General features: G+C 42.3%; 1 protein-coding gene across 2 annotated transcripts in view; it reads right to left on the reverse strand.

The window, feature by feature from the left end:
- LOC134574970 (arsenite methyltransferase-like) overlaps positions 1 to 17079 on the reverse strand; it is a 193650-nt gene extending 176571 nt beyond the window's left edge. Inside the window, exons 1-8 of one of the 2 annotated variants that reach the window (XM_063434079.1) lie at positions 17021 to 17079; positions 12738 to 12947; positions 9312 to 9360; positions 8082 to 8209; positions 5310 to 5460; positions 3721 to 3857; positions 1878 to 1947; positions 931 to 1012 (exon numbers count right to left, since the gene is read on the reverse strand). In XM_063434079.1, coding sequence (XP_063290149.1) covers positions 931 to 1012; positions 1878 to 1947; positions 3721 to 3857; positions 5310 to 5460; positions 8082 to 8209; positions 9312 to 9360; positions 12738 to 12751 — 631 coding nt within the window. In that variant the 5' untranslated portion in view covers positions 12752 to 12947; positions 17021 to 17079. Of the gene's footprint in view, positions 1 to 930; positions 1013 to 1877; positions 1948 to 3720; positions 3858 to 5309; positions 5461 to 8081; positions 8210 to 9311; positions 9361 to 12737; positions 12948 to 13035; positions 13053 to 17020 lie in introns of those variants that run through there. The other variant, XM_063434080.1, reaches the window with a different exon arrangement.
- Positions 17080 to 19608: the final 2529 nt, after the last annotated feature.

A 19608-nucleotide genomic window follows, 5' to 3' on the forward strand; every position in this document is an offset into this window, starting at 1 on the left:
ATGTGTGTAGTGTTTGTGTTTGTATTTAGTGTTTGATTGCTGGGTCGTGTTGGCATCTTGTGTTGGTGTTTAATTGATGTGTCGTATGCACACACACTGCCACATACATAAACAGATATACATACACATTAACATACATATAAACACTCTAACACATACACCTTGACACAGATACACACACACCTTGACATACAGAAACACAAACTGACAGTTACACACAATATGACACATATATATGTATTTTTTTTTTAAATATTTGCAGCCACCTTCCTGCTAGCTTATCTTTTGTGTGCAGGATGGTGGCTTGCTTAGGGGCCTGCTTAAGCTGCTGGCTGAGGCTGATGGGAGCGAGTGAAGGATCTGCAGCAACTCACTGTCCTATCCTTCCTTTCTCCCCTGCTGCCTGTGTGTCCGCCTCTTCCTCCCTCCCACACAGCGCTCTATATAAAATTGGAAGAAGCTACCGGCTCCCACTTCCCCCCAGCAGCTGATACTATAGGGACCAGGTGGCGCTCTCAAAGGGCCATAGAGGCCGATCTGGCTCCTGTTCAGCAACACCCATTGGGTGGCTCTAAATGCACGGGCCACCTGATGCCGCCCCTCCACCAGCATGCGGCTGAACTGGCAGTAGTTCCTCCTTTGATTACAAACAATCTGTTTGTAGCCGCTATGGTTCCAGTTCTGCTAAATTGGCCTTAAATTCGCAACTTTATCGAATGACTGTGGAAGTAAGAATAAAAGAAAACGCAAACAGCATATGGTCCTGAAAACATGGCTACTTATAACAATCTGACTGTTATTGGCAGTGTTTGGGTTTAAACATACTGCTCATTGAAAAAATACACAACTGTTCGTAGGTTCCTTGAAAAGAACATAGTGTAATCTGTTGTGTATCAGAGACTATGTGAAAATAGAATTTCCTGTACTTACCCCACAGCACTTTGTTTTTCTTCAGTTCCGGAGAAAGAGGTTTGTTAATATACATATCGCTAAAGTACATTTCTCCTCCGTCCTGGGAAACAGAATAATATTCTAAAGTAAATATTATTTACATACAACAACAAAAAACACAATCTATGAGCCGTCAAATAGACACTAATCTGCCATCGGCTGGTGACAGTGTCCAAACTACCAAAACCGATAGAGTTTATTCTCTGAACACCAAATTTTAGTGAACTGTAAACTAAATCATGACAATTAAAGGGCCACTGAATTCATCCAGACCACTTCATCTCAACGACCGGGATAAAAAAATCCTCCTGACAGCCGCTAGAGACGCTTCTTCCTCCAAACCTGTGTGAAACTGTGGATAGCAGCATTGGACTCAAGGAGCATGGCCTTATTACAATCCATTGTTTCCATGAAAAGCATTGGATTGGAGCAGATCGTGAAATTTTTTCGCAAGTACGTGGATGTCTTCAAAAGTGGAGTGGGAGCTGTGGCGGAGGAAACGAGGTGAGTAAACTTTACTGAACTTTCATTTTTTTTTTTATTACCAAAGGGGGTTTGAAAAGAACCTATTCAAAAAGGGGAATTGGGGGGCACATCCGGAACATGCCTTCAAAAGTGGTGGTGCTGGTACACAAAAAAATAAATAAAAAAATTTACGTAGCCTTGTAAAATGTAAAACTATCTCAAACAAATAAATATGGGGATTCACTTCCACAAAACGATTATTTTTGGGGACTATAGGTTCCCTTTAACGCCATCAGCTAATAGTCATTGATTAGACTGAATTTTGCTTTTTGGTTCTCAGCTCATTACGTTTTAGCCGAGCATTTGCATTTCCCTTGTAAAGTCCAGTTTAGTGAATAAATTCCAAATGAGCTTTTTTAACCCTTTGGCAGAAAATTAAACAAGGGGTGGGGTGAATTTACCTTCAGCACTCTATATGCTTCCCGCAGCACAGCCCTCTTATCAGGTGAAAGGTTTATCACACAGTTGGATCTGGAATTAATACAAATAATAACAACTCTGAGGGCTAACTCTTTGCATTTACAACTTTTCTTTCATAAGACATGCAAAACAGCGGTGTATGAATCAAGATAAAGAAAAATACTGCAAATATGTTAAAATAGAATTCACTGACAGTTTTGTAATATAATCCTGGTTTGAATTACCAGCAAAATCTAGAGCTATAAAATCTACCTCAATAATTATATTTTAAAACAGAATTTGTAATTGTCTGGAAATTACACCAGTTAATAAAACATGTAAAACTGCTTATAACTTATAGTAACGTCCCCTTCCCCTCCTCCATATGAGGCTCCATTTTTCCTATTGTAATTAAATATTTGGCAACATCACAATCCAGTTTAGTCCAGGCACAGACAAGGCATACGATGCAAATAAGATGCAGAAACGTAAACATTGTTTCATTTCGCCTCTTGACTGCAACAGACAAATCTTAGATCAATGGCTGACTAAGATGGAGGCACCCAGCTAAAGGATAAAGAGATAAAGGAGTCTACATATAGAGGGACACTAAGCACCAAAACAACTTTAGCTGAGTGAAGCAGTTTTGGTGTATAGACCATGCCCCTGCAGTCTCACTGATTAATTCTCTGCTAATTACGAGTTAAGTCACTTTGTTTATACAGCTCCAGCCACACCTCCCCTTGCTGTGACTCTTACAGCCTCCATACACACGGCCTAAAAATAGTATTTATGTTTAGCTTTCCTTATTAGACAGTGCATTTAATTCAGCATTTCCTGCTATTAACAGCATGCTGTGCTAGAGCCTGAATGAGCCTCATTAGTAGGGCCTGACTGGTACACAAATTCAACCTTGGTATTTAAAGGCAGTGCGGCCCAATACGGAGCCAGATTGCAGTGTGTTGTATCGTTATCAATGACATGCACACGTCCCAAAGTAGGCCTGTCAGTTTGATGCCCCTCCAGGGCAGCGCATGCGCAGAGCTCTAGGATAAGGGAAATGTCCCGTGTTTGGTTAGCACAGTGCACACGGATTTAATGGAATGCTTGTTCTGTGTTTGCGGATGACGTATCTCTTGTGTCCCTATAAGTGGAATATCAGAGGACACAATAGGGACAGGGCTGGAAGAGCTTGTGGTTTGTGTGTATATAGGAGAGATGTGTTTGTATGTGTTTAGAGACTGCTTGTGACGTTGCATGTTTGGGGTTAGGTTGCTTCTAGTGTTCTGTGGGGTAGACTAGCTGCGGTGCTCTGCTTGTATGATTGTGTGTGTGTGTGGAGGGGGGAACAGGGCAGTAATGTAAGTGTTAGAGGCTGTGATAGGGCGATAGAGACAGAGATAAGGTGGATAGGGGCTTTAGGTAGGGGGATAGGGGAAATAAATGGGTAATGTATATGTATTGTTGCAGTAATGCATGGCAACGCTTAATACTGCAGAAGGAGGGAGCCAGGTTCTCCCTCCTCCCTCTCAGCATCCATGTGGCCATGGATCCTGTTCTCTGGACCAGCTGCGGAGATCCCTTGATCTCCCCTGTTTGCCTCGGATCACGGCGACCTATCTGCATTTGCCTGGCTTGGCCGATGACCAGTCCGGATCTGCTCATATGTGTGGTTTATTAACAGAGCAGAAGATAAAAACCTCTGAATTAAATGCACCGTACAAAAGGGAAGCTAAAAAAAAAAAATTATACTTTTTTCAGGAACTGTATAAGTAGGCAACCAATATTAACCTACTAAAATTTACACATTTTATACAGAATTTGTCTTATAAAATATTCTCTTACATTATGATATCAAAACTTCCATCCTGTAAGTCAGCGGATTTAAGATTCTCAATATATCCAAGGACAAAATTGACATTGGGCTGTTGGTAACCAAACGTCTTTGTGTGATGATCAATATACCTGCTCGACACTTCCACCTGCAAAAACAAAACAACAACAAAAAGTTTAATTTACCTAAATTCTAATGAATAAAAAATCCAAATGGCAATAATTAGACAAAAATAGCCAATTTGGCGTAGTCAAAGTATTTGCAATTTTAGCTTACACTCAAGTTTTTAATTAACTAAAATTCAGTGTATAGTGAACAAACTTCTTATGTATATTTTATACTTTTTTGAACGTTTATTTAAATCTGAACCTTAAGCAGCTCCATGCGCATTGCTTACGTTCCCACTAAGGGCAGATGTTATTTAGGTAAATATTTTTTCTCGACATTATCTTGAGAGACACTTTAAACGTGACCAGCTGTGGTGTAACTCACACCTTACTGTGGACACTTGTTCCCCTGGTTTTGTCTGGGCTATTAGTAAGAGTACTCAGAGTACTTTGATCATCTTAAACTAACAGGGTAGCTGCTACAGCTCTTTTATGGCATTAACTAAAATAATTGTTGCCTTTAGCTAGAACATATCAATTAGCATATATTCAGAAATGTTAAAATTGTTTTGTTCAAATAGGTTTTAGACTGGTTAATGCATGATGCCTTAAACCAGATTAAAGTGATTATGACTTTATTAAATCTAAGTTACTGGATATTTTCTAAACAACTGAACAATACCTAAATCACAGTCATCTGGTGACCCCTAGTGGTTACTTTCCATAATTCTTTTATAAAAGTACTTTATTTTTTTACAAGATCATTCTGCTACAACCACTACTGGTTTAAGTTCATAACTAACATTTTATAATGCTCTAAAAATATCTTAATATATTTGTAAATCAGGAGATTTGTCAAAGAAAAGCATGTGTTATTCTGGGGCTCAGTGCTAAAAGGAACTATCATCACATAAACCAACAAATCGACTGGTAATATAACTTTTATTGTGGAATACTTTAGCTAAATATTAGAGTGTATGCCTTACATCTCAAAGTTTGCTTTTATGGTATAAAATCATGGAATTCTTCTTACGTTCTTTCATTTTAGACAGGGATACTTATAAAACTAAACCAAAAAAAAATCATATGAGGTGTAAGATCAGTATTAAGTAATTTAGAAAAAAAACTGTAGAAAAGTTAATTCAGAGCATACGATCTGTAATCATTAAGTTACAGTTAACCAGCATGAGAATGCTCTGGAGGGGAAATGTGGGGGAGGAAGAGGGGTAACTTCATGAATGAAATCCTATGGAGGTCCAGACCCTACGCCTGGTTGGTAATTTGGTCAAATCAAGACCACATTTTATAAAGGTAGGCATAGTGTTGTGAACTGAATAAAATTAAGATACTTTATTAACAATGCGACATTAAAGGTATTTCTCTCTATGCTGAATGGAGTACATACACGTTCCTCTTAAAAGTTGAATTACAGAGCACAGAAAGAACACCTAAATATTAAATCTACTGTACATTTAATCGTATGTGTACAAGACCTGCTCTTCCGTCATGTCAATTCCAGTAACACGTCCATTCTCTCCAACCAGCTTGCTCAACATGTAGCAGTCCCTCCCACTTCCACTACCTAGGTCCAAAATGCTACAGTTCTCCAAGTATTCTGGTGCGGAGAGTCCACATCCATAATACCTGCAGATAAAAAAAAACAAATGAATGTAAGAAATACTGTATATATCAAATGCAGGTATTTTAATAATATATTTTTTATATAAGCATTGTTTAATTAATCCTTCATGATAACTTTCTAATCCTGAACCAAAGTTATTAAAGTTATGATTTATTTTCCTTTATGACACATAATTATATGTAAATGCAGGTAAGCAAAACTATTTTACAATACTTACCGATTATGACATAGCAAACTAAATACCTAAATCAAGATAGTTACATTTTTCATTTAAGATATTGATATCGGGGCGGGGCCTGACCAGCATGGTGGATGGTCGCAACTTGCAGGAGCTCCCGAGCAAAACTCTGACCAAGCATCGAAGTGAAACTCCTGCCGCTCACAACTTGACCCACAAAGGGACTTAACTATCACAGACAACGGCTGGAGTGCTCCGATCCAGAAAACCGGGATGCCGGCCATCAAAAACCTGACAGAGCGGTTGCGGCCTAGAGGGGACGTCAGGTGGGAGAAACGGCCGATCTCCCGTCCCCTGTCTCTTCCCCCGGCGGGAACACACAGAATCCCATTCCCCCCCCCCCTTTGGGCCGGGGGGTTATCCCGGTCCACACTCCAATGCCTACGGAGTGGATGGGCCCGGACAAATCACACAGTGACACTGCGAAGAGAAACTCGACACACAAGATGGCGGCCGTACTCCCCTGCCATAGCCACACCAGGCTATTAAACACGCAATGCGGACCGGAGGCCCAGGAGAGCCTAGAGGCAAAACTCGATGCTATCCTAGGGGCCTTCTGGGCGAAGCTGGCGGCAAGAGCGGCAAATCCCAGCCGGGACCCCCAAGCGACAGACCAGAGACAAGAGGCAAGAAAGGGCCGCAGATTACAAAACGGCACCCAACAGCGTCCAGCACCCGCCAAAAGCGACAACCGCCTTCCAGGGCAGGGAATTACCGACAGACCGGCTCCCCGGCAGCGACCACGCAAGCGGAGCAAATTGCTCGCAAGGCGCAGAAAGACCACGACCCGACCCTACTTTCCCTTGATGGGCCCAGTCTGGGACTTTGCAGGGCCCCCAGTCAACAGCACACAGAGGCAAACCGTGGCACGGGCTTGGGACCAGGGAGCCTCCTTGCCTCAACTCCACTCGGCAGAGAGACCTGAAGCCCCCAGAGGCTTGACCCACCGCGCACGCTCCATAGCTGACCTGGACAGAGCCTGCAAAACGTGGCCCATTAAGGGCATTGGCTGACTCCCTGGCCCTCCGAGACCGGCGCTCCTCCACTGTTGCCGAACCCTCCACCACAGCCGACCACCCATAACACTCTGGCGGAAGCTGAGCATCCCCCACAACGCTCTTCCCTCTGCTGGGTATGGAATGAAGGGAAATCCAACCAGCCTCCCATCCATGAGCATCGGCTGAATAGCCCTATGGACTACACTCACGCGCTACCGACACACAGAGGGGCGCAGACCAAGCGGCTCACTACCCTTAGGCATCAGACCCTTAGCAATTATGCAGCAGCCTGGCTGTCATAGTCATGCTCCTGAAGTGCATAAAGTCTGATAAGCTAATGTTATAATATTCTGTTTTTCTTTTCTTTTATGTTATTATAGATCATTTCAGCTAACATAGTGTGATGCACTCCCTGTTTTCCCTTAACTCCCCATCTCTGTCCTTGTTCTAATACTGTTGGTTATATTCTTGTACGGACACTAAACCTACTGAGACAGCTGAAGCAAGTATAGGGCTTAGGGGAGATGAAGGGACACCCCATTATTGACATGCATTACAGCCTGATAATTCACTAGCCCACTGTTATACCTACCTTTAGAGGGGTAAAGGAGGGGAGTGTCTGACAACTCCATTAGTATTATCTGTCTAACCCGTTTGTTTTTTATATTTGCCAGCGATAGCTGAACCGGTTCATGAATAAATGCATGATGTTAATGTTTTAAACTCCTGTCTTTCCCACAATCATGCCAATGTAGCATGACTCACAGCGACAAGCCCACAGACTAACCTGCAGAGCATCAGCCATACCTTAATAATAACAATAGCACACACAATGGGAATAGCACACCGTGCAATACTTTAAACGGGCCCAAGCGACATAGTACGACAGCGAGGCACCAGCCTCACACTCGACTCACTATCATCCACTTCAGCTTGGCTATAATATGCTAGCGTTAATCGACACCTCAAAATAAAAAATAAAAACTGGAGGCATTTACAATCTGGAAGTGTAATTGACTAAATGTTTTGATGTATTAACCCTACGATGTAACTTATACCTGCATTTCCCTATCTTCGTTCTGTATCCCTCACGTATGCCTTACTAAAATAAAGAATTATAAAAAAAAAAAAGATATTGATATCAGAACAAAATAACAAGAAAATATATATATTATATTATAAATACAGAAGGATAAAAAAGATAGGAGGGCAGCGCCATGCAAATGTCTAAATAAACTATACGTAAGTCCAGAAAATGGTAGAATATCTCACATGTAGAAATAGCCTTCCTAGAGTGTGGTGTAGAGAAATGTTGATTAGTGATGTCTAAGTTGGTGTCGAGCATTGTACATTACACGATGCTATGTTGATTTTGTCAATTCCATACCTTGATGACACGTCTTCATGAATGTCCTGCAAAGCATCTCTTAGGTGTTTTGGCAGAGGCTTTGTAGGAGCAGCACATGCACTGGTTTTCAAATCCTTTGTATCACTCAGACATTTTCCATAATACTCCTATTGAATAAAAAAAAAAAATTAATAATAATATATATACATAAACAATACAAATACAATATTTCAACTGAAAGGCCTGACGGTCTATCCCAGCTCTGGTAGCCCTTTCACACATCACAACCTTTCTCTTTATTCAATGGTCACTCCAACCAGAAAACAGAATTTTCATAAATCCAAATAGAATTAGAGTAACACTTGCTGTGCTGGCCACCCTTCCCCCAAAATTGAAAAAATATAGCTAAAACTCACATAAATCCAGCCAAGTTTTCCCTTTAGCCCTATTCTTCCCTTCGCCAGCATGCTGTGTGTTGACGTCAGACATCCAACATGCTCAGAATTTACATTAGGCACCTGGGACTCTTGTTACTGGCTGGCAAATGCCCCTCCAATGACAGTGCTTGGGGTGGAGTTACACCTCTGGCAGCAGAGTAGTTAAACACTGTATATAAGGACTCCAGTTACCATGACTACTTCCAATCACTGCGGTACTCGTGGTGCTTGGAGCAATCCTTACAAGTTGCGCATGCCATGTGAAATTCAGGACATTTTTTTTATTTGCCCTGCTTTTATTAGATTTTCAGAAAACTTTTTTTCCTTTTAAATCCGTTGCAAGGATGACATAAAATCACTCTCTTAGGGCATTTTTGGATTGGCCACACTTTTTTTTCTCTCCTAGAAACGCTGGACTAAGAGGGAAGTTTGTTTTGTCAGAGTTATAAAATTAAAAACATACTAAGGCCCAATAAATCACAAAACTTAAATATACAATTAAAGGAGCAGGTTCGGTGCTTTCCAAAGATACTCTGTGGTGTAGCATAGTAGCAATTCTTACAAGTAGGCGCCAACATCTTAGAATGAAAGTAAAAAAAAAACAAAAAAAAAACTAAACATCTGCGATTGAGATTTTGCGATTGGCAGAAAGCACAAATCAAAATTTCAGAAATATCAGAAGTGACCCAATTACTTCTCCAGAATGAGCTGTAACACACAAATCTTAAGAAAATCTGAATATTGTGTTACATTTCCAAAGCAAATAAATGTGTTTGAAAATTCAGCAATTAAACTATTTTAAATAACTTTTGTAAAGAAATGTAAATTTTACCTTGACGTCATCGTAGGTTTGGAGTGAGCTGGAGTCAGATTTGCCAGAACTGTTAAAAAAAAATAAAAAAAATTGTGACAATTCGTTTCTTCAAAAACCCCTTAAATCAGCCATTCTACATTCAGAGAAGAACTCCAGATTACTCTTCCATTTAGGGATTTTAAGCAGGATCTGATTTATATAGCTTGGGACGACCGATTCTTCTAGTGTGAAATTAACTTGGAAACTCATTCTGAAATTTGAATATAATAATGACTAAAATATCTAAAAAAAAAAAAAAAACAAGCAACTTCATTAAAACTCTTCCCATTGGTAGAGGCTTCTATCTCACTCCTTATAGGGACACTGTGGGTATCCAGCCACGTCTTCTCAATGTCAGCCACGTTTTAACCCGCAGCTAAAAACATTGCCTGCAAGAACAGACAGCCACTATATGGGTTTCCAATCAGATGGTCTTGGAGAGATTGTCTAATTTGTGCATAGAGTTTTGCAGTACATGCGCATTAGCCTCGCAATTCTTTCCTATGGGAAAGTATTGGATTGGTTGAGATCAACGATCCCGATGATCTCAGCCAGTGAGGGGTGGCAAAAGGGCAGAGACTAGCGTGGTGAAGGAAAAAAGTAAGTACTTGGGGGCGTGCCTTGAGCATCAAGCTAAATGGCAGCTTGATTGAGGGGCTCTGTCCCAAGCACAAGTAATCAGCATTCAGGCGCCAAACCCACTCCCGGAGACCCCCACTCAGATGTCCACTAAAACACCTCAAAAAAAGAAACAAAGGGTTTAAGGCTTTTTAACCCGACCCACAGGCCACATAGGACCAGCCAACATGGCGGCGGCACTGGAATGGACCTTGAAGACTCCCATTTCCCATCATGTGTAACAAAGCACTTTCTCCACCACATGGGAAAACTCAAATCATATATCACCAGGACCATCTCCAAATGCACCCTGGAAATTACAGTGGAAGTGCGTGCGATGGGGCAGCAAAGTGGAGACGATGGCAGACACCCATAACTACCTGGCAGACTGCAAAACTAAGCAGCTTGAAGGGGTGGCAGAGGGGCTATCCAATCGGCCCCACTGCAAGGCCACTGGAATCAGAGAGGAGCTCAAGCTCTTTTTAAGTAGTCACCAAACTCAACAGCCTACATACCTGAGGCCTCTAGAGAGACTACTGCCTGCCTTGGTCCCACTGGCTCACCATATTTTTCAGCTTAATTCTTCCCTTTCAAAATGGCACCATCCATTATGCTAAACATCGACGCAAAGGGGCTTAACAGTCCTCGAAAATGCAGACTCCTCCTCAGAGAAATTAAAAGATCAAAGTCGGATATAGCCTTCGTCCAAGAGATGCACATATCCAAATTTGCCAAGATAAAATTAATTGATTATATATACACACACAACAGAGCCTACCTCTCTAGTTCCTTGTGCAAACACAATAGGGTTGCCATTTTACTTAGGCAAAGCTGCCAACCCTCTGCATGGAGACACTGAACTTTCCTCATAGAGATGCATTGATTCAATGCATCTCTATGAGGAGATGCTCATTGGCCAGGGTGGCGTTTGGCTCCGCCACCCTGTCCGCCTCCTCGGCTGAGATCATCAGAATTGACAATCTCAGCCAATCCAATGCTTTCCTATGGGAAACCATTGTGATAGACTGATATAATAACTTCTGATGATGTCAGCCAAGGAGGCAAATGAGGGGCAGAGCCAGCACCAGCAGACTGGAATAAAAGGTAAGATTTTACTATATTTAGCGAGGAAGGGGAGCCCAGAGGGCTAGATAGTGATTTTAACACTATAGTATCAGCAATGTTTTCCTGACCCTATACTGTTCCTTTAATGATTAAACCTTTATGTACCGCAGTAAATATCTCTTTCACGTAGGTCAATGATCAATAGGAGACTTGTAAATGTAATCTCTGGGTTTTATTTTATTTTGTGTTTTCGCTTTTCGTTTATTAAGTTGTCTATACGGAGTTCACTCTCTGTCTTGCACAGTAATCTGAAGATAAGTTCGTAAGGCATGAAGCCTTCTGTAAAAGTGCATCTTCTGAGGGTTGTAGAAACCCTAGCATGAACTTGACTAAGGTAGTACCGGCGTCTCACCAATGTCACTTAACTTTCACTATTATAATTAGAATAGTCTGGTCCAAACCTTTTCAATAACAGCAGAAGGTTGTGCAGTAAAATTGAATGTCGGTAAATCTTTGAGAGCAACATGTTTCTATAACTGTTATGGAATTCCATGAATTTTCCAGTCAGTGGGAGACACAGCTGTTGCTGAAGGAGGGAAGGCCTGACCATGACTGGATCCAGAGTTGGAATCTTGCAAAGCCCTAGGTCTGATTTACTTTCATTATTATTATCGTCATCATTTATATAGCACCAACGTATTCTGCCACGCTCTACATTTAAAGAAAGAGGACATGAGCTATGAGCTCACAATCTATGAAGTTTTTAGATATGGCGGATTGGTTGTAAGGCGGTGACAATTACACTGTTCTAACCAGCCATTAGCCCCAAGTTTAGAAAATCTGCAAATGGAGGCGTTATTTGTCATTTTGTCATTAGTACAAATTGTCATTTTGAGAAACAAAAAAAAAACCTCAATCACAGATTTCCCCAATAACATTCAACTGACCCTCACAGTTACATCATTTTAAATTATGAAATTATGTAATGATTTACCATACCAGAGACAGAGCATTAAATAGAAATCATGTATGGGAAAAGAGAGCCATAAAAAATGTTGGTCGCCAATTATGTAAACAATGAGCGCGTGCGTTGATTAATAAAGGGGAGCGACCAGTGGTACATGTGTTTATCTAGTTTTCGTTTGCCACTACATCCAGTTCGCTCTATACGCTATCCTTTCGTCTTTAGAATTTGTATGTCCAAGATGTCTTTGTATAATATACATCGAGCAGAAACAAAACAAAAATATAACGAAGGTCTACAGCGTGATACTTTAATGCTTGTTTAAAGTAAAATAAATATAAGTGAACACGACAACACATCATGTTGGGTACTTTTTCTTCACGTATATATCCAAGTTGACATGTGTATACATATGTGTGTGCTATTCTCTGCACAACAAAAATGTAACATTTAAAAAAATTATAATAGTAATAAAAATCTACATAAATTTAAGCCAACACAAAGAAGGGGAGAATGATTTGTGGTATCGTAACAATCTAATTCTACAGAGCAAGTGAAGTAACCACATTTATGGGACGCAATAAAAAGGAATAAAACTGCAAGATGAATTAAGACAATATACAAAACAATATCTTGGAAAAACAGCCTGAAATAGAAGCTAAATCAGGAGATTTTTTGTTATTTTCAATTTTATTCAGACTGATCGAAACAAAATATTTATTAACAGTAAATAATTAAAAAAAAATGCAAAAAATTACCTGGGATTTGACATGTTAATAGATGAGTGATAATTACAAGCGTAATATTCAACGCAATGATTTCTCTTTTTTTGTTACGGCTGGTTTTCAAAGGAATATTCAGCACGGAGGGATATCTTCTCCTCGTAGTTTCTGGGCTGATAATATATTCTCAAGCATGCCTTTTTCTAGGAAAATCTTAAAGCATTTTATGTAACGCAGACATCGACGCTGCAACAGAACAAGACTCTTTTCACAAAGCCCTTTACAGTGAATGTCTATAGGCTTCTATTTCAAGAGAACAAGAGATGAATCATACCCTTATACTTTACTCGCATAATCCCCTCCCACTCGATGTATGGCTGGTGAACTTTGACTTTCTAGTAATGGTAAACCAACTGATAAGTATAGATTTAACTGCACATATAACTCGGCATGACAAAAAAACACACCTCCAATAAAGCAACTCCACTTAAAGGGACGCTACATTTTTCTTCTTAAAATTAGCTGTTTTTTACAGAAGCAAAAATAAAATAAAAAAATATGGAGTAAAATGTATTTTATTTTTTATTTTTTTTAAACGTACTGTCCTCTGTTAGGTGTATGTTCCCTAACTGGACGTGGCATGAATCAACGTTATCTGGACAGTGACAGTCACTGTATCTGAGAAATCGACAAACAGGATTCTAAATCCCCTTTGCCAACTCCACCTACAAAAGGAGGCTCTAACAGTAACAGAGGGAACTCACTGACTGAACGTGCACCAATAGCTGCGGACAATGGTTTGGCGAAATGTGTTAATAATATTCGGTTTTCTGCTTCAATGGTGTAAAATGGACATGTACGTTTATAAATAATAGAAGTGTTATTATTTTTTTTGCTTCTCTTGATGGCCCACTTTCATACAAAAACTGTAGTTTTGTTACTTGCTAGAATAGTGTGATTTGTCTAAAAGAATTGTCGGAGAACACAAAGCCATCTTATAGAAAACAAGCAATGCAGCATGATACTATCCGTGGCAGATAAGACAAAATATACTGAAATAAATGTTAAAGCTGTAACAGTGGCATAGCACTGCGATACATCATGTCGTAGTACGTACCAACAGACAGCTGAAGCTGGAAGTCCTATGACTAAGTGCCACATGGAGGGGGAAAATGCTTCACATGCCAGCGTTCTGTTGGTTCTGCCTATGCCCTCAATCAGCGCCATGCCACAGTTACAGTTTTAATATGAGTACACCTTGTTTTTCTGTTGATCACAATACCATGCTGCGTAACCATAAATATTATGTATATATTTTCAATACGCAAACAGGCACATTTTTATGCCATTGGTTCACAGGTCAAGTGAAAACAAGTAATAACCAATAGAGGCAGGGCCGCCATCAGAAATTGTGCGGCCCCTAACACAGCTCAGGGTCTGGGCCCCCGGGGGCCTGCCTCCAAGCACGCCCAGAGGAATACACACAGACACAAACACACGCACTGATATAAAAGGACACAGATACACGCGCACACACACACACACACAAACATACTAACAGACATACTGAAACTGACATACACACATATAGGCATACATACATATACAGACACACGCTAACATACATACACACACACACACACACAGACATGCATTCATACAGACATACATACTGACATCATACATACATACTGCCATATATACATGCATACGACAAAACAGGGGGCTGGCTGCACTCACCTGAATATGCATAGGCAGGGTGCTGCTGGGAGCCAGTTTATACAATAAAAACAGAAAATCCACGCACTCCATTATCCCCTAAACAGCAACTTCAGTGCTGACAGATTTAGGTGTTTTTTGTTTTTGTTTTTTAAACACCTAATCCAGGCAAAAAAATAATGGGGGTCTAGTTACATTATATGATCATACATTGCATCAGCCTGCCACAACGTCAATGTACCCCATCGTTGGCAGGTCCTACTCTACCAGCCTAATGCTTGCTCTTATGAGCTAAAATTCCATCTCAAGTTCTCTGCAGTACAAGTCTAAATAGGGCCCTGAGATGAGGCACCTGTGACAGGGAGGGGTGCAAAACCAAGAGCTGGCTAGACTCCTAAATATATACCGGTATATGAGAAAACAGGGGCTGGCTGCACTTACCTGAATATGCATAAGTAGGGAACATATACATACATCCTGATATACATACATACTGACATACATCCATAGTGATATACATGCATACATACATACTGACAGACATACATGCATATTGACATACACACAGACATGCATACTGACATATATACACACATACATACATGCATACTGACATACATACATATACATTGACACACACATCACATTTTTCAGCCACCCTTCTGTTTCTTACCTTTTCGTTGCAGGAGTTGATGGGAGTCGGCTGGCTTTTCCCTCCTCCCTCCCATGCGGCTCCAATTTTTCTAAAAGGGGCCCGATCGCGCTATTATACGGCCGCAGCGCTGAGGATATAGGGCCCATCGGGTGGCCCTAAATGCTTGGGCCAGCCGATGGGCCCTATCAGGGCCGGCCTTAGGGGTGTGCGAGCTGTGCGGCCGCACAGGGCGCCATGGAGCAGGGGGCGCCCTGCGGCCGCATAGCTCACACGGCAGGGGCGTATTAGCCGCGAGGCAAACAAGGCATTTGCCTTGGGCGGCATTTTCCAGAGGGCGGCAAAAAAATCCGCCCCAAATGCCCAAGGCAAATGCTGGGCTGCTGGGCGGTCGGGCGGCGCTAGTGGGCGGCTGGCGAGGGAGCACTTCCTCTGAGCTGTCTGCTCAGCTCCCTCAGCTCCCTCGCACGCCGCAGACAGCTCAGAGGAAGTGCTCCCTCGCCAGCCGCCCGCCTGCCTGCCAGTGCCGCTCGCCCAGCAGCCACTGGACCACCAGGGAGGAAGAGACACCCCCCCCCCCAGCATGAGTGTGTGTGTGTTTCTGTTAGTGTGTGTCTGTGTCTGTTAGTGTGTCTGTCTGTTAGTGTGTCTGTCTGTTAGTGTGTGTCTGTTAGTGTGTTTGCCTGTGAGTGAGTGTGTGTGTGTGTGTGTGTGTGTGTGTGTGTCTGACTGTGTGTGTGTGGCTGTCTGCCTGTGTGTGTGTGTGACTGTTTGCCTATCTGTGTGTGTGTGTTTGTCTGTCTGTGTGTGTGTGTGTGACTTTCTGTGTGTGGCTGTCTGCCTGTGTGTGTGTGGCTGTCTGCCAGTGTGTGTTTGACTGTTTGTCTGTGTGTGACTGTCTGTGTGTGTGACTGTGTGTGTGGCTGTTTGCCTCTGTGTGTTTGTTTGTGTGTGGCTGTCTGTGTGTGACTGCCAGCCTGTGTGTGTGGCTGTCTGCCTGTGTGTGTGTGTGTGTGTGTTTGTGTGTGTGACTGCCTATGTGTGACTGTCTGGGCAGACTAGATGGGCCGAATGGTTCTTATCTGCCGTTACATTCTATGTCTGTGTTTGTGTGTGGTTGTCTGTGTATGACTGCCTGAGTGTGTTTGTGTGTGTGTGTGTGTATGGCTGTCTGCCTGTGTGTGTGACAGGGTGTGTGGGAAGAGGGAAGGAGTGGGGGAGGGGGGACGGAAAGGGGGGGGCGCTGTGAAGATTTTTCGCACAGGGTGCCTAAATGCCTAAGGCTGGCCCTGGGCCCTATCAGTGTGCGGGCCCCGGTCCAACTGCACTGGCGGCAGTTCCGCCGCTACAAGTGGAGCCCAGGTGGCCAGGCCCATGACAACCGTCATGGTTGTCACCCTCTGATGGCGGTCCTGAGTAGAGGAAAAAAATAGAGGGCATTGAAATAAATCTATATAAATATAGATATTTATTTTCTGCTCCTCCTCCTCAATGTGTGAATAAAATAAAATTTGAGTGGCTGTCCCCTTACCACCAAGCTGCTATAAAAAAAAAAAAAAGTCACCACGGAATTTCATGGAATTCAGCTATGAAACAAAAAAAATGGCTCTTGTAATGCCCCTCTCGATTGTTTCATGATTTGTCCATATGGCGATTTGGAGTTTGAGTTTCAGACAAAACACTGATGGCCCAAGATTCAGACGGATCGCAGTTAGTTTGAAACTGAATGCACAAGTCTAATTTAAAATCCCAGCAATAAAACGGAAAGCATTTTGTTTGCAGCAAAATATAAAATAATAAAAATGTCAAAAAACACAACATTTCATTATATTAAGATCTTTTATAGAGAAATCAGAGGGTCAAGTGCACATACAAAAGTGATTCTTATTACTTAAATATATATTAGAATGAGCCTGATTACATACAAAATGTAAAAGCATACACTTACCTACTGTGTGCTCGGAGTGTTGCGTTCGTGCAGTGAGAGGATATATATGTGTCGTTCCCTGCCCTTTGTCCTGCAAGCATCTTATGATCCCAGGATACTCCTACATGCATACAGCAATATTCAAAAATAAAAACACACTCTAAAAATGTGATTGATACAAGCTGTCAATATTAAAGAATAATATTTGTAGGTTATGATAATTAATATTTGTAGGTTATGATAATTTAGATTAATTATATCATGATTTGTGCTTGGCTGCATCAACACAAAGGGGTGGAGGATAATATGAGGGGAGAAGGGGGGGGTTATTGTAATAAGGACACTGTCAGAAGCAGACAAAAGGAATTTCGAGGAGACCAGCTAACAAAGGCATTACCAGCCCCCCTGCAATGATGGGACATTAGGGACATTAAGGAGCAGAGATGGAAGGGAGAACACACACACAGACCAGGCAGGGGCTCGAACTGTCTCCGTGGTGATGTTGCCAAAGGGTAGTTATATACACAAAGACTGTCACACATATGTAGGCAACATTTCCTCTCTCTGGTCATCACCTCTTATCCTTATCATTTGCTCTCAAGTACCCCCTCACCCAACAACCTTAACCTAATCCCCTTAACTCAGGAGGAACCTTAATTCTATTGACCTCCTTCAGCTGTCAGCCGATATTGATTCACAACTGCTATCCATCCCTTCCCTCTCCTGTCCCTCACTGGCCATCTCCACATATAACACTACCCTCACCTCGGCCTTGAACGCTGCAGCCCCACTCCAAACATGTACCTCGAGGAGGACACCCCCCCAGCCGTAGCACACTAAATCAACACGCTACCTGCAAAGATGCTCCCGTTGTGCTGAATGCTGCTGGAGGAAGTCTCGCACCCAGTTAGACTTTCTTCATTATAGGTTCATATTGTGTTCATACAGCGCAGCCCATGCCCTCGCCAAACAGTCATACTTTTCCTCTCTCATTAGTTCATGCTCCCGCAATCCCAAGCGTCTCTTTGACACCTTTAAACTCTCTTCTTCACCCTGCTTTGACCACCCCGAAACTAACCTTACAGCCGATAGCTTTGCATGCTACTTTGCCGACAAGATTGAACAGCTAAGGAAAGAATTCTCCCCACCTTGCCGTTCTCTTTCTCAACCACACGTAGACCATGCCTTTCCTACCCTTCAGACTTTCTCCCCGGGTACTGAACAAGAGGTGGCTGCGCTTCTCCTTTCCATTTGCCCTACCACTTGCTTGCTCGATCCTGTCCCATCTCACTTCATCAGATCTCTCTCCCCTTGTCTTGTGCCTTCCTTAACACACATTTTCAACTGCTCTCTCTCTTCTGGCGTTGTCCCTGCTGACCTTAAACATGCCACTGTAGTACCTATCCTGAAAAATACATCTCTTGACCCGTCGTCCCCCTCTAACTATCGTCTTCAATCTGGCTTCCGCCCCCTCCACTCTACTGAGACTGCTCTTATCAAACTTACGAAAGACCTAATCACAGCTAAATCGAAAGGCCACTATTCCATACTAATTCTTCTTGACCTCTCTGCTGCCTTTGACACTGTTGATCATGCTCTCCTCCTTCAAACTCTTAAATCGCTCGGTCTCTGTGACTCTGTCCTCTCATGGATTTCCTCTTATCTTTCCCAACACTCATTCAGTGTCTCCTTTTCCAAGAATACCTCCTACCCTTGTCCTTTCTCGGTTGGAGTTCCCCAAGGCTCTGTCCTTGGTCTCCTTCTATTTTCTCTTTATACTGCCTCTCTTGGCAAACTTATTACCTCATTTGGATTCCACTACCACCTGTACGCTGATGACACCCAGATATATATCTTCTCCCCGGACCTCTCCCCTGCTGTCCTTCTCTGACTGGATGTCCTCCCGCTTTCTGAAACTCAATCTCTCTAAAACTGAGCTCCTTGTCTTTCCTCCTCCTAATACTGATCCTCCTCTTTCGCTCTCCCTTCAAGTTAGTGGTATCCACATCAGTCCATCCTTGCTAGCACGCTGTCTTGGGTTCATACTTGATTCTGGCCTCACCTTTGAGCCTCACATCCAGTATGTTGCCAAATCCTGTAGATTCCATCTTAAAAACATAGCCCGCATCCGCTCCTTTCTCACGCAAGATGCTACCAAGGAGCTTGTCCATGCTCTAGTAATTTCCTGCATGGATTATTGTAACCCTCTTCTAATTGGTCTTCCCAAAAGCCATATTGCCCCGCTACAGTCTGTAATGAATGCTGCCGCCAGACTGATTTTCCTCTCTCGTTGGTCCTCTCACACCTCACCTCTCTCTCAGTCCTTACATTGGCTTCCTGTATCCTATAGGAGTTAATTCAAAGTCATTACCCACACCTATAAAGCACTGAACAATTCTAGCCCCTCTTATATCGCTTCACCATCAGACTCTCCACTAGTCTTCAATCGTTTAACAAGTGCCTTAAAACTAGTGATGTCCCGAACGGTTCGCAGGCGAATAGTTCCTGGCGAACATAGCTTGTTCGCATTCGCCACGGACGGCGAACATATGCGATGTTCGGTCCGCCCCCTATTTGTCATCATTGAGTAAACTTTGACCCTGTACCTC

This window comes from Pelobates fuscus, chromosome 10, assembly GCF_036172605.1.
Source record: "Pelobates fuscus isolate aPelFus1 chromosome 10, aPelFus1.pri, whole genome shotgun sequence".
NCBI lineage: Eukaryota > Metazoa > Chordata > Amphibia > Anura > Pelobatidae > Pelobates > Pelobates fuscus.